The sequence below is a fragment of the Eubalaena glacialis genome, chromosome 8, assembly GCF_028564815.1.
Source record: "Eubalaena glacialis isolate mEubGla1 chromosome 8, mEubGla1.1.hap2.+ XY, whole genome shotgun sequence".
Taxonomy (NCBI): domain Eukaryota; kingdom Metazoa; phylum Chordata; class Mammalia; order Artiodactyla; family Balaenidae; genus Eubalaena; species Eubalaena glacialis.
Genome location: NC_083723.1, coordinates 9803309 through 9818137, shown reverse-complemented (window position 1 = coordinate 9818137; position 14829 = coordinate 9803309). Strand labels below are relative to the sequence as shown.

General features: G+C 45.9%; 1 protein-coding gene across 1 annotated transcript; it reads left to right on the top strand.

Annotated features, from left to right (window-relative positions):
• The first annotated feature begins 10531 nt into the window (after positions 1–10531).
• Positions 10532–14278, top strand: PPIA (peptidylprolyl isomerase A). The gene is made up of 5 exons (XM_061198369.1): positions 10532–10656; positions 12747–12777; positions 12866–12954; positions 13325–13497; positions 14028–14278. The coding sequence occupies exons 1-5, from the start codon at positions 10588–10590 to the stop codon at positions 14158–14160; spliced, it is 495 nt and encodes a 164-aa protein (XP_061054352.1). The 5' UTR covers positions 10532–10587; the 3' UTR covers positions 14161–14278.
• Positions 14279–14829: the final 551 nt, after the last annotated feature.

The following is a 14829-nucleotide window of genomic DNA, read 5'->3' as shown; positions in this document are numbered from 1 at the left end:
CATTATAGATGATCTTCTTGTTGCTATGATTTGCATTTCTTTGATTATTAGTGGGATAAATCCTCTTTTTCATATTTAGTGTGCATTGCTTGTTCATCTTTTTGGTTTTCATCTGTAGTGTCTGTAGTGTTTATCTTTTTTCTAATTAAAAGGGAACACTTCAAATATTATTAAAGATATTAACCTGTCTGTTGTGCATGTACATCATTTAACTTTGTTCATAGTCTTTTGCTGAAGTGATTTTTAACTTTGTTATTATTAGTATGTTGATCTAGTCCTTCATGGCTTCTGGCCTTCATGTCAGCCTATAATGGCCTTTTCTTCCACAAGACTGTAAAAATAGTACCTCATTCTTTAGTTCTGGTTCTTTTTTATTTAACTTTAAAATTAGAACTGCATATCTGGGGGGTGAGGTAGACCTTTAGCTTTGGGAAGCGTGCCCACTTCCAGCAATGGGAGACTATGACTTTGGAGCAACCTTCTTGCTAAAGGCAAGTAAAAACCTGAATAAAATATTCTAAAATATTCTTTAAAACATCTTAGAGCTAACAAGATGGTGTGGAGTTACCAAACTTGAGGAGAAGGCAAGAACCCAGAGAAGTCAATCTGGGTTATTTTCTCCCTGAGCATTTGCCAGTTCCTATCAAAGGTACAAAACTAGGTGGATGTCTGCTGACCTTTTAGGGGCCTGGGGAACAAGCCAAGGCTCAAGGGCCACCTGAGGTTGGGAGTGTGACACCCCCTCCCCAAGAACATTAAGCTAGTACCCTAAAGGGCCGCACCTCCAGAGGAGGGAAAACCAGCAGTCAACCAGCTCTGCAGGGATGTAGCCCGGGGGCTTTCCCATCTGGGTGTCTGGTGAGTTACAATGGCCCTACATCATATTGCTCCCAACACCTGGAAGAAGCCAGCAAGAGTCTTCTCTGGAGGAAGTTACCTTCACCTGATGACAATAATATTTTAAATACAATTTCAGCCTTCATTCAAAGGTAACCAGGCCCACAAGAACTGACAGAAATCGTAGGAAACAGAAAAAGACTTTAAATTTTCAAATTATCAGAGCCATTTTACGAAATAACTATGTTTATTGTGTTTCGAGAATGGGAATCAAGCTTGAAAAATATCTACAGGAAGCAGTACATTGTAAAAAGGGATAATGCAGGTTTGAAAAGGAACCTAATAGAACTTTAAGAATTGAAAAATATGTAGCTGAAATTCAGATCAATGGACAGATTTGACAGCAGAATACTCTATCTTCATTTAAAATTTGTATGCCCAGGGACTTCCCCAGTGGCACACTGGTTATGAATCCACCTGCCATTGCAGGGTACAGGGGTTCAAGCCCTGGTCTGGGAGGATCCCACATGCCGTGGAGCAACTAAGCCCATGCACCACAACTACTGAGCCTGCGCTCTAGAGCGCGTGAGCCACAACCACTGAGCCCTCGTGCCACAACTACTGAAGCTCATGCACCTACAGCCTGTGCTCCGCAACAAGAGAAACCACCTCAATAAGAAGCATGTGCACCGCAACGAAGAGTAGCCCCCACTCACTGCAACTAGAGAAAGCCCGTGCGCAGCAATGAAGACACAATGCTGCCAAAAACAAATAAATAAAATTAATAAATTTATAAAAAAAAATTTGTATGCCCCTAAGAACATGGCCTCAAAATATATAAAACAAAAGTTGACAGATCTAAAAAGAGAAATAAAAAACCCAACAGTCATAATAAGATACTATAACATGTTTTTCAGTAATTGATGGAAAAAGAAAAAAAACAGCAAAATATATTTCAACAACATGATTAGTAAATATGACCTATGAGATTTAACTTTATTTTTAAAGAGACAGTCAACTGCCCCAAAACCATTAGTTGAGTAGCCCATTCTCTGCTCCTTGGTGTGTTTGCTTTTTTTCCTTCAACACTTTAAAAATGTCATCCCACTGTCTCTGGCCTTCATTGTTTCTGATGAGAAGTCAGTAATATTCTTACAGTTTCTTTCCCCTTTGTGTTTATTCTCTCATTACTTTCAAGGTTCTCTTTTTATCTTTGGTATCCAGTAGTTTGACCATGATGTGCCCAGATACAGTTTTTAAATTTTTTGTGTGTTCATTTTAAATTCTGTTTTGGGATTTCTGAGCTTCGTGGTTCAGTTGATATCTTTCATTAATTTTTTAAAAATTTATTTATGTTATTTACTTATTTTTGGCTGCATTGGGTCTTTTGTTGCTGCATGCGGGCTTTCTCTAGTTGCGGCGAGCAGGGGCTACTCTTCGTTGCGGTGCACAGGCTTCCCACTGTGGTGGCTTCTCTTGTTGCGGAGCACGGGCTCTAGGCACGTGGGATTCAGTAGTTGTGGCATGCAGGCTTAGTTGCTCCGTGGCATATGGGATCTTCCCAGACCAGGGCTTGAACTCGTGTCCCCTGCATTGGCAGGTGGATTTTTTTTTTTTTGAAATTTTGAATTTTATTTTATTTATTTTTTTTATACAGCAGGTTCTTATTAGTTATCCATTTTATACATATTTGTGTATATCTGTCAGTCCCAATCTCCCAATTCATCACACCACCACCACCACCTCCGCCACTTTCCCCCCTTGGTGCCCGTACGTTTGTTCTCTACATCTGTGTCTCTATTTCTGCCCTGCAAACCGGTTCATCTGTACCATTTTTCTAGGCTCCACATCTATGTGTTAATATACGATATTTGTTTTTCTCCTTCTGACTTACTTCACTCTGTATGACAGTCTCTAGATCCATCAGCCGGCAGATTCTTAACCACTGCGCCACCAGGGAAGTCCTCTTTCATTAATTTTAGAAAATTCTTGACCATTATCTATTTAAATTTTACTCTTCCCCATTCTCTCCCTCTTGTCCTTCTGGGACTTCAATTACATATATCAGACTGTTCAATAGTCTCACAGATCTTGAAAGGTCTGTCTGTTGTTTTATTTTCCCCATTCTTCATCTTTGTACTTCAGACGGAATCATTTCTATTGTCCTGTTGTCTTAGTTGCTTGAGCTCCATAACAAAATATCACAAGTTGGGTGGTTTAAACAACAAACATTTATTTTTTGGAGTCTGGAAGTCCAAGATCAAGATTCCAGCTGATGTGGTTTCTGGTGAGAGCTCTTTTCCTGGCTTGCAGATGGCTGCCTTCTCACTCAACTGGCCTTTCCTTGGTGTGTGTGCATGGAGAGAGAGACAGAGAGTGAACTCTTTGGTGTCTCTTCTTACAAGAACACTAGTTCTATTGGATCAGGGCCCTATCCTCATGACCTCATTTAACCTTAATTACTTCCTTAGAGGCCCAATCTCCAAATAGAGTCACACTTGGGGTTAGGGCTTCAACATATGCATTTGGGGGTGGGGATGGAGCACAAACATTCAGTCCATAACTCCTGTCTTCAAATTCAATGGTTCTCTCCTCTGCTGGGTCCAATCTGCTGTAAATCCATGAATGAAGACTTCATCTCTGACATCATATTTTCTTCTAATTTCATATTTTTCCTTTGTAGTATTTCCATTTGGCTCTTCTTTATTGTTTCTATCTCTCTGTTGAAAATCCCACCTGTCGTGACATCATCCACCCTTTGCAGTATATCCTGTTACACATGTACCATGGTTAAAGTCTCTCATCTTATAACACAGGCTATCTCTGGGTCTGGTTCTATTGATTGTTGCCTTTCTAGATGATGGGTCACATTATCTTGGGGTTTGTTTGTTTTTGTTTTTGGTGTCTACATTTAGTCAGAGTTCTCCAGAGAAACAGAACCAATAGGAGATATATGTATTTGTTTGTTTGTTTATTATGAGGAATTAGCTCACCTGATTATGGAGGCTGACAAGCCCCAAGATCTGTGGGGTGAGTCAGCAAGCTGGAGACCCAGGAGAACAAATGGTGTAAGTTCCAGTCCAAAGACAGGAAAAATCCAATGCCCCAGTTCAAAGGCAGTCAGGCAGGAAGGATTTGTCACTGAATACCAAGCACAGTGTGTAAAGAATAGCAGAGGCTGAAGTAAAGAGTTGGATGCCCAGGAAACGGCACATCCTTCTGTGTTGGCTGTTGGTGCTGGGCTCAGCCCATCTGGCCTGTGGGTGAGCTGAGTCTGGACTTTGTTGCTGCTTTAGATTCAGTTCACCACAGGCAGCAGGATCAGACCTTCCTTTAGCAGGGTTGGCACGTGAGTGTGTGAGGGTCTGTTGCAGCAGGCCCTGTGCCCCTGCACCTTGGCGGGTGGTCTCACTCTGCTCTTTCACCTTCTCAGTGGTAGATGGCCACTGCCTGGCAGTCGGTGTGGCCTGGGGACACCTGTAGTGTTTCTCTTGATCCCCTTGCTCTCAGAGGCCCCATGTGCCTGTCCTTCAGGAGGTCTCAGCTCTCCTGACACACCCCCACTGGTACACAGTGTAGGGCCTGGCATGTCCACCCTCAGGCTCCAGTAGCGCCACGTGCCTGACCCTCAGGGCCAGGTCTTACTCATGATCCCCCAGGGCAGACAGTCACTACCAGGTGCTTACTGCAGAGCCCCTGTCCTTGGAGGGTCTCTCAGGACCCCTGCTCCTCCCTCAGAGCCTCAGGGAGTCTTCTCCATCTCCTGGACCAGCCTCCCGTCTTCCTCATGAGCACTTGGTGATGACTCTTGGAAAAGAGCCAGGGGGTGTGTGTAAAGTCCCCTGTGTCCAGGGCTCCCAGGGATTGACGGTTTTCCACCAAAGGCAGTGGCAGGGCCAGCATCAGGGGCATGTGACCCATGCAGCCACACAGGGCTCCCTGCTCAGAAGGGCCCTGTGCTTGGTTTAATGCTCCGCCGTCTCTGTCTTGGAATCCTTGACAATTTTTGAATAAGGGGCCCCACATTTCATTTTGCTATGGGCTCTATACATGATGTAGCTGCTCTTGGACAGAGGACTGAATGGTCCCTGCCTCAGTTTCCCCTCCTGGTTCTGTCTTCACCTACTGTAGTTCCACCTTCAGCATTAGAGGAGGAGGCCAGGATGGTCACCACAGGAACTTTGCTGAAATCACCCCAGGAATTTGGAGAACTGAGCTTTATGAGTAATGTTGACCTTCCCTTGGTGGTCGGACCCACACACATGTCAAAACTGAGTGTGAGTTATCATGCAGCCAAAGTTGAGATCCAGCCAATGGATGCAACCTGGGCACTCAAAAAAAAAAATCATGACACTATCAACAGAATGAAAAGGCAACCCACAGAATGGGAGAACATATTTGCAAATCATATATATGGTAAGGGATTAATATCCAGAATATGTAAAGTATTCCTAAAACTCAACAACAAAAAGCCAAACAACCCAACTGAAAAATAGGTAAGACTTGAATAGATGTTTCTCTGTTCAAAGAAGACACAGAAATGGCCAAAAACACAAGAAAAGATGCTTAGCATCACTAATCATTAGGGAAATGCAAGTCAAAACCACAATGAAGTACTGCCTCACACCCATTAGGATGGCTATTATAAAAACAAACAAACAGAAAATATAACATGTGTTGGTGAGGATGTGGAGAAACTGGAACCGTTGTGCATGGCTGGTATGAATGTAAAATGGTGCAGCCGCTGTGAAAAACAGTATGGCAGGCTTCCCTGGTGGCTCAGTGGTTAAGAATCCGCCTGCCAAGGCACGGGACACGGGTTCGAGCCCTGGTCCGGGAAGATCCCACATGTCGCGGAGCAACTAAGCCTGTGTGCCACAACTACTGAGCCTGCGCTCTAGAGCCCACGAGCCACAACTACTGAGTCCGCGAGCCACAACTACTGAAGCCCGTGTGCCTAGAGCCCGTGCTCCGCAACAAGAGAAGCCACCGCAATGAGAAGCCCGTGCACCGCAACGAAGAGTAGCCCCCCGCTTACCGCAACTAGAGAAAGCCCGCGCACAGCAACAAAGACCCAACGCAGCCAAAAATAAATTAATTAATTAATTAATTAATTTAAAAAACAGTATGGCAGTTCCTTAAAAAATTAACAGTATTATTGTCTGATTCAGCAATTCCACTTCACAGTATTTACACAAAAAGATTGAAAGAAAGGACTCACCCATGTTCATAGCAGCATTTGTCACGATAGCTAAAAGATGGAGGCAACCCAAGTGTCCACTGATGGAAGGAGGGATAAACAATGCAATATTATTCAGCTACAAAAAGAAAGGAAATTCTGACACATGATACAACATGGATGGACCTTGAGGACCTTACGCTAAGTGAAATAAGCCAGTCACAAACGGACAAATATTGTATGATTCCACTCACATGGAGTTCCCAGAACAAGCAAATTCATAGAGACAGAAGGCAGAAGAATGGTGGGCGTTAGGAGCTGGGGGAGGGGATGGGGAGTTAGTGTTCAGTGGGAACAGAGTTTCAGTTTGGGAAGATGAAAAAGTTCTGGAATGGATGGTGGGGATGCTGCACAGTAATAGGAATGTACTTAATGCCTGTGAATGGTACACTTAATAGTGAAAATGGTAAACTTTATGTTATGTATATTTTACCATAATTTTTTAAAATTTCAGGATGTGGCATGGTGGTGAGGAGCACAGGGCCCAAAACCAGGTAGAATGTACATCTGGCTCTACCTCTTAGCAGCTGTGTGACCTTGAGGAAGTTACTCCACTTCTCTGAGCTTCTGTCTCCTCTTGTGAAAAATAGGAAAAATAGGGAATTCCCTGGTGGTCCAGTGGTTAGGACTCCATGCTTCCACTGCAGGGGCCACAGGTTCCATCCCTGGTCAGGATTCCTGCATGCCGTGCAGCGCCGCCAAAAAAAAAACCAAAAAAAACCCAAAATAATAGTATCTACTTCAAAGGATTGCTATGAGAATTAAATAATGATCATAATAATGGCACCCGATATTTTCTGGAATCTTGAATTAACTAACTTAGGCCTCATTTCACCCTTTTTTGGTTACTGTGCCCCTTTCTGTGTTAGGGAAATTCCCCACCTTATGTGAGCACACCAGACACCACCTTTCCCAGCCTCCGGTGATCTGGGGTGATCCAGGGAGATGGGGAATGATCTGGGCTTCACTAAGCAGATGCAGCCCCACCCCGGTCCCGCCCTGCCATCAAATCCAACGTTTGAGGGGGTGGTCCTCCCCCAGGCCAGGCTGAGGTGGGTTTCTCCCTGTGCCCTGATGTGCAGGTTTCCTAAGGACTGAGAACTCCCGGTCCCTCCCAGTCCATCCCTTTTCTGCTGGGTCAGAAAAAGTTGTTGCCTCGGATGTTGCCTGCTGTCTCTCCAAAGCAGCCATCTTGCCTTCCTCCTTACTATCAGAAGCTGGGTGGCTCAGGTGGCAATGTGCCCAGATCAAAATATTCATCATCCTGGATTCCTGCTGCCAAGGGTGAAAGCCGCTGGGTGGGGCTCCTGGGAAATCTTTGCAAACAAGACTGTGATGGCACCACTCCCGAGCCTTCTGCCCTTTTCCTTTTCTCCCCCTTCCTTAGTCTCTGCGGCAGCCAGACGATCTTGAACATGAACTTGGGGGATGCGGGAAGGGAAGGGAGGTGGTGGCACCTGTGAAGCTGTGAAGTGATGGGGCTGGAGCTGAGGACGGGGTGGTGGGGTGAGGAGTAAAGTCCCCTGGGTTCCCTGATGTGAGAATTGGAGCCCTGCATCTTTTCTTATGTAGCAAGACTACTCAGGAATTATTTTGTTATATTTTAACAGCTGATATTTAATTTATTAAACTACAATTTAAAACATAGTTCTTCAGCTTACGCATCATATTTGTCTCTTTATAGGTATGGCAGATTTGAACTCTTTTAATATATCTTCAAACATTTAAACTGCATTTATAGATGTAATACATTTGGTTTCCTTTTAAAGTACTTCATTGTCCAAATTAACAATGAAAAAACCTCCCTGAGCATTAAACAATTCTGATAAACTTTTAAATAGGTTGAAACTAAAGTTCTCTTAAATGTTAAAATGCAATATGTAGGGACTTCCCTGGTGGCCCAGTGGTTAACAATCTGTCTGCCAATGCAGGGGACACGGGTTGGATCCCTGGTCTGAGAAGATCCCACATGCCACAGAGCAACTAAGCCCATGAGCCACAACTACTGAGCCCTTGTGCCACAATTACTGAAGCCCATGCACCTAGAGCCCGTGCTCCGCAACAAGAGAAGCCACCACAATGAGAAGCCCATGCACCACAACGAAGAGCAGCCCCCGCTCGCCACAACTAGAGAAAACCCGTGTGCAGCAACGAAGACCCAGTGCAGCCAAAAATAAAAGAAAAAAATGCAATATATAAACTTTAATATTTCCAGTTGAAACCACAAGTCTAAATCAATTTTTAACTACACAATTTTAAAAGCCGTTATTGGGTGGAAACAGGGAGTTACTAAAAACGGGCACAAGGTTCTTTCTGGGTGAGGGAAATGTTCTAAAATTAGATTGTGGTGATATCTGCACTGCTCTGAATTTGCTAAAAAGTCACTGAATTGTACGCTTAAAACAAGTGAATTTCATGGTATGTAAACTACATCTCAATAAAGCTTCCATACCATGAAATTCACTTGTTAAAAGCTGTTAAAAAAGAAAATGCAGGGAATTCCCTGGTGGTCCAGTGGTTAAGGGCTCCGTGCTTTCACTGCCTAGGACGAGGGTTCGATCCCTGTTTGGGGATCTAAGATCCCTGCACGCTGCACAGTGCAGCAAGAAAAAGAAATGCATACATAAGTCAAAGAGACAGAGAGAGAGAAAACAAAACAAAACAAAAAACTACTGCACATTTTACCACCTAACTCAGGTCAGTAATGCCCAGGATGGCCTGGCTGCAGACAGGATCCTTTTGGCCACGCCTGCGTGCCTGCCACAGAGACCCCCGTCTTTGGGGCCTGCACAGGACACAGCCTGGCTTCCCCTCACTGCCTCTAGCCCTCGCAGGTGGAGGGTGCCCCTCTGAGTTCTTGGTAGAAGTGAGAGGACTATGTTGATGGTGAAGAGAAGGGAGGGCTTTGAATAGTAATTCGAGGAAAGTCATAAGTGACGATCTTATTATTCATTTATTTCTTAGGAGGGGTTCCTAACTGCTTTAAGGTTCAGGGTGGAGGAGAGAGAAGTTGAGGGAGTTTATGCCTGAGGGCCTCAGGTCATTTTTTCAGTGTCAGATTAGGACAAGCAGCTTCCTCAAGGTCACAAAGCACTGGTGCTGAGGAATGGGCAAAAAAGCAGTTGCCAGTTCTGGCTTTGCTAATACTCCTAAGCTGGTTACTCTGAGCAAGCTATTTAACATGAAGGATGCTCACTTTCCGCATCTGTAAATGGGGATTCTGGGGTGGCTGTGAGAACAAAACCGCACTCTCTGTAAATTCTGAGCACATGTAGGCTCACAATGCCATTATTAATAGCGATGGCATGATGCCAGATACTGGATTTCATCTTTCATAAGGACTCTCATTTGCTTCTCACAACCCTATCCTGGTTTTGGCGATACTAAATAACATTCTGAATGTCAGAGGATATATAAATTTTCTTTTCAAGGTTTTCCGAACAAAAGACCAGGGCCATATAAGTGCATTTAGTACTAGTAATAAAAGTATTATTAATATCTTTGCCTAAGGGAATTCACTTTTTTCTTTTTTTAAAAAAATAAATTTATTTATTTATTTTTGGCTGTGTTGGGTCTTTGTTGCAGCGCGCGGGCTTCTCATTGTGGTGGCTTCTCTTGCTGCGGAGCACGGGCTCTACGCGCCTGGGCTTCAGTAGTTGTGGCATGTGGACTCAATAGCTGTGGCTTGCGGGCTCTAGAGCACAGGCTCAGTAGTTGTGGTGCAAGGGCTTAGGTGCTCCACAGCATGTGGGATCGTCCCGGACCAGGGCTCAAACCCATGTCGCCACATTGACAGGCCATTCTTAACCACTGCGCTACCAGGGAAGTGACAGGCTCGTTTTAATGTCTTCCTCCTGGAGAAAATTCAAGCAGAGTGTACAAGTTATTTTCGGAAAGTAGGGTATTTTGGAAGCATTTCATAACCTTTCAAACTAGGGGAGAAAGGGGGAAGGGAGAGAGGGCGGCGGCTGCGCCTCATCCTCATCCGCAGTGGGAAAATGGTGATGCCCAAAGCCACCTGGCCTCCCAGAGCGGCACGGGCCCTGGACCCCGAGCGACCTTGGCGGGCGGCGCGACCTTGAGGCCTGCGTTTGCCTCAGTTGCCCCCTCTGCGCGATGGGAAGACGTCCTGGCCCCGGGCCCAGGCAGGTGCGTGTCTCTCGGGCTCCCACCGACCCAACCGGCCCACCAGGGAGGTCTCCAAGCCCCGTCCCCAAACCAGTCGCGGGCACGCGACCCCACGCCGCAACGCGGAGACCGAGCCGGCGGGCGGGAACCTGCCTGCATCTGCCAGCGCGCACGCGCGTCTCCCGTCCCGCCTCTCCGGCGCCATCTCCACCCATAGGCCCAGCCACACCGTCACTTCGACTGACCCACGGTCGCGATTGGCCAGAGATGAGGCGCGCGACCGGCCATGGGCGGGGCCTGAACCGGCTATAAAAGAGGCGGGCGGTGGGGCTCGTGTTGCTTTGCAGACGCCGCCACCCCGGAAGTTCCCGCGCTGCCCAACCATGGTCAACCCTACCGTGTTCTTTGACATCGCCGTCGACGGCGAGCCCTTGGGCCGCGTCTCCTTCGAGGTTGGGGCGGGCGGTGGCGCGCCGGGTGGGCCTGAGCGGGCGGCGGGGGGGGGAGGCCGAGGGGCTGGGTGCGGGCACCCCGCCTGAGGAACGCGGGCGGCGCGGCGCCATTTCCTGACGAGGGGCCATTTTGGGAGGCCGGGGGCGGCGGGCAGACAAAGGCGGGGCGGGCGGGGGAGGCGCGGCCGCGCCCTTCCGGCCGCGCACGTGCTCGGGCCGCGAGCCGTTGGCTGCCGCGTGGGACCGCTGGGCCCTGAGGGTCGGCAACGCCCCAAACGGAAGGCGGGCGCCGGCCCCGGGCAGCCGCGACTTTCCCGGGGCCGCCCTCGAGGACTCGGAAGCCGCTTCCTTCGAGCCGACGCGGCGGCCGCACCTGAAGGGTGCTTTTTCCCGCGCCGGGCGCGCCAGGGCCGGTGGGGATAGTAGCGCATCCCTTGTGTCGGAGGACGCTTGCTAGTTCAGGGGTGGGTTATAAGGGTGCGGAGTCGGTCGGCTCGAGGGCTTCCCCGGGTGTTTTAAAATCGCGAGGTTGATGTAGAAAGAGGCCCCTCCCCGCCCCCACCCCGAGCGGAAATGTGCCGGCCGCCTTCCCTCCGCTGGCGCCGAGGCCCGCCTTCCGCTGCGGTGACGGCGGGTGGGAGGCGCCCGGGCCCCTCCCGGTCGTCCCCGCGCAGAACGGGCTAGTCGAGACCGGCAGCGCGGCAGGCTTTCTCCGGTGGTTTCCTAATTAGTTCAGGCGTGTTATGGGTACTTCTTAATCGGTTTGTAATCACAGCAGGGTAGCTAAGTAACTCGGCGGGCTCTTCAAACGGTAAATGCGATTCCGTTCCAGTTAACCCAACATGGTAGGTCTTGGGGTGTAGCCCTAAGTGGTTTTATTCTCTTTTACCACTTCTCAAAGAGCCGCCAGTGATCGGGTTGTAGGATCTTAGTCCAAGCTTAGATAGCCCCCCATGCAGATCAGTCTGTAGCCCACTCTCACTGTAGTCAGAGCTGAGAATTGATCAGGGCCCATGTGGAAACTTGCCCTGACGTCAAAACTCTCTGGAGAAATATTACATCCAGTAGATGTATACTCCACCTTTATCTGAAGTCAGCTGATAATTGGCCAGGGGCCACGTGGAAACTTGGCCTGAGCCTAACCCTTTGTAGCTTGTGTGTCTCAGGTTAGCCACAGGGCCTAATGGAAATGAGATAGGCGCTCTGACGGATCCCTTGGTGAGAACGGAGGTGGAACTGCCACTGCAGCTTTAACTTTAGTAAGGGTCTGAAAGGGAAACGAGCGAGTACAAGGGTTGGAGACACGTTAATACTGACAAGAGACTGTGTGTTTTATATACAGTACTTAGAAGCTAAATAACAAGTCTTCTAAGAAACATCCAGGGATTTCAGTAGATGATTTAAGTCACAGGTCTGTGGAATAGTTCATTAAGTACTTTAAACTGTCTTTATGCAAGGGCTTGCGTTTTCTACGGTATTTAAGCTTTTTTAGCCAAAATGTTTGATATATGCAGGAAAGGTTCGAAGCAGTTGTTCTAGAAACCAATCTTTATTTTTTACCCCACTACTAGGTAAGGGACCTGGAAACCAAGAAGTGACTGCTCATCCAATCCATAAAGCTATGTTAACAGATTGGAGGTAGTAGCATTTTCATTACCAGTGACTAAAATTACAGCTATTTACTCCCTGATCGTGCAGGAGTACTTGCTATTCTTGAAAGTTCTTGTCTTTAGGTTCAAGCTGAAGTTGGGGGAGGTGATGTGCCTTTGAGAGACCATATATCTGTTTAGAAGTAGGTGTGATACATACATATAAGTTTTAAGTCACTTTTTAGAAGCCTCACACTATTTGAGTCATTCCTGGTTCTGGACTTTTGGCATGTCTTTGGGTGTCATGTTGCTAACCCAACCCCGCAGGACCTTAAGGCTGTCAGGAGCAGTTCTTATTTGGGATTCAAAGTAATTACTGAAGAAGCATTCTCTTCTAGTGAGAAAATGAATTTATGATTCAGAAGCCCCTAAAGGCAAGGGTACTAAGCAACAAAATATGTAAGCAGATGTTTTTCATTAACTGTCATTTTCTCTTAACAGCTGTTTGCAGACAAAGTTCCAAAGACAGCAGGTTAGTTTTATTTATTTTTTAAATGTTTAACAGAGGTATTCTGATTTTAACTGTTGTGTCTATATACATATACACTTTATTTTAACAGAAAACTTTCGTGCTCTGAGCACTGGGGAGAAAGGCTTTGGTTATAAAGGTTCCTGCTTTCACAGAATAATTCCGGGATTTATGTGCCAGGTATGAAATTTACTGATACTGATTTGGGTTCTCTTAATTTGGGATTGAGCCAGAACACTTCAGAATGTGCACATATGGTCTGTCTGCATTGGTGCCAGTCTACTTTTATACTTTATATTCTGTTATGTTTGTCTATTTGACAATTTTGCACTGATACCATGCCATCTAAATTGCTGTGGTCTGTAATAAACAAATGTTCTTTTTTCTTTTTTAAGTGCATATATGAACTAAAATGTTAATTCTACCATTTTGGTTCCATTTGAACCTTCTAATTAGTTTAAACTTGAGTTTTAAAGTTTGAACCTTGCACACTTGGCATGTTTTCCAATTGTGTTGCCAGAAGTGACAGGTTCCTCTTTTATGTTCACAGGGTGGTGACTTCACACGCCATAATGGCACTGGTGGCAAGTCCATCTATGGGGAGAAATTTGATGATGAGAATTTCCTCCTGAAGCACACGGGTCCTGGCATCTTGTCCATGGCAAATGCTGGCCCCAACACAAACGGTTCCCAGTTTTTCATCTGCACTGCCAAGACTGAGTGGTAAGAGCAGAACATAGCAAAGGCAACCTTTCCCTGCTGTTTCCTGCTCTAAAGTAGTAGAAGGGCATGAATAGTCACAAATTTAGATAGTGCGCTATAGAAAGTGAGATACTCTGATAGCAAAACCAGGGCACTTTGTTGAGTAGTTGAATTTAAGAGTGGTGCTTTCATCTAATTAGCATGTGATTTGTTGGCTCTTTTTTAGGGGTCCATTCTAAAATTAGGATTCTTAACAGTGATTAGAGACTCTTGGAGACCACCTTTTTTAGACTGGCTTAAAGTAATCTGGTGTTAACCACTTTTTTTTTTTTTAGGTAAAAGGATAAAATGTGTCTAGTATTTAACTAGTCGGCATTAGCTAGCACTAAAAGCTGGATAAACCACTCTTCTGGTCTTCTCTTGCTTGGGTATGCTATATTGATCTGTGGGACACTATTATCTCAATGCACAATGCAGGCTCTGCTTATTTCTCTCTTATTTCATTACTGCCTGCAGGTCGCAGGTAGTAATGTTTATTCTTCTGTTTCCAGGTTGGATGGCAAGCATGTGGTCTTTGGCAAGGTGAAAGAGGGCATGAATATTGTGGAAGCCATGGAGCGCTTTGGGTCCAGGAATGGCAAGACCAGCAAGAAGATCACCATTGCTGACTGTGGACAAATCTAATAATAAATTTGACTTGTGTTTTATCTTAACCACCAGACCATTCCTTCTGTAGCTCAGGAGAGCACCCCTTCATCCCCATCTGCTCAAAATATACTATAATCTTTGTGCTCTCATTGCACTTCTTTGGGTTCCATATTTTCCTTATTCCCCTCCAAGTTTAGCTGAATTGCAAAGTTAAGTTTATGGTTATGAAATAAAAACTAAACAACTGTTGTCTGTCCTTGTTTGGATTAGGGTATTGATGTAGGTTTCATTTTAAGCAGCAACACGTTACTTCTAAGACAACAGTTGCTGTGTTTGTTTAAGAGTATCTTGTTTTTTGCTTCCCTGATCCAAGAATTAAGTGTTGCTGATTGAGTATCCCAAGGGCAAGCTGTGAGTGGAATACTGAAGATGTAGGCTTGGGCAGGGAAAAAACAAGGTGGAACTTCAAGATTGTGACCAGGTTGGAGCAGTACTCCTTTAAGGGTGACAGTGGAAATTTTTCACTTGGCGTATTTAGGGTTATCCATCAAAATTAACAAATTGAAAATCATAGCTAATTTTAACAAAGCTTAATTTGAGCGTATTCTGTGGTGGCCCTCCTTGAGGGAAATACGTCAAGCTTTAGCCTCTGTGGGGAAGGGTGTTTGGACCATGTTCTTGGGATATCTGTAGCTGTTTGAGAAT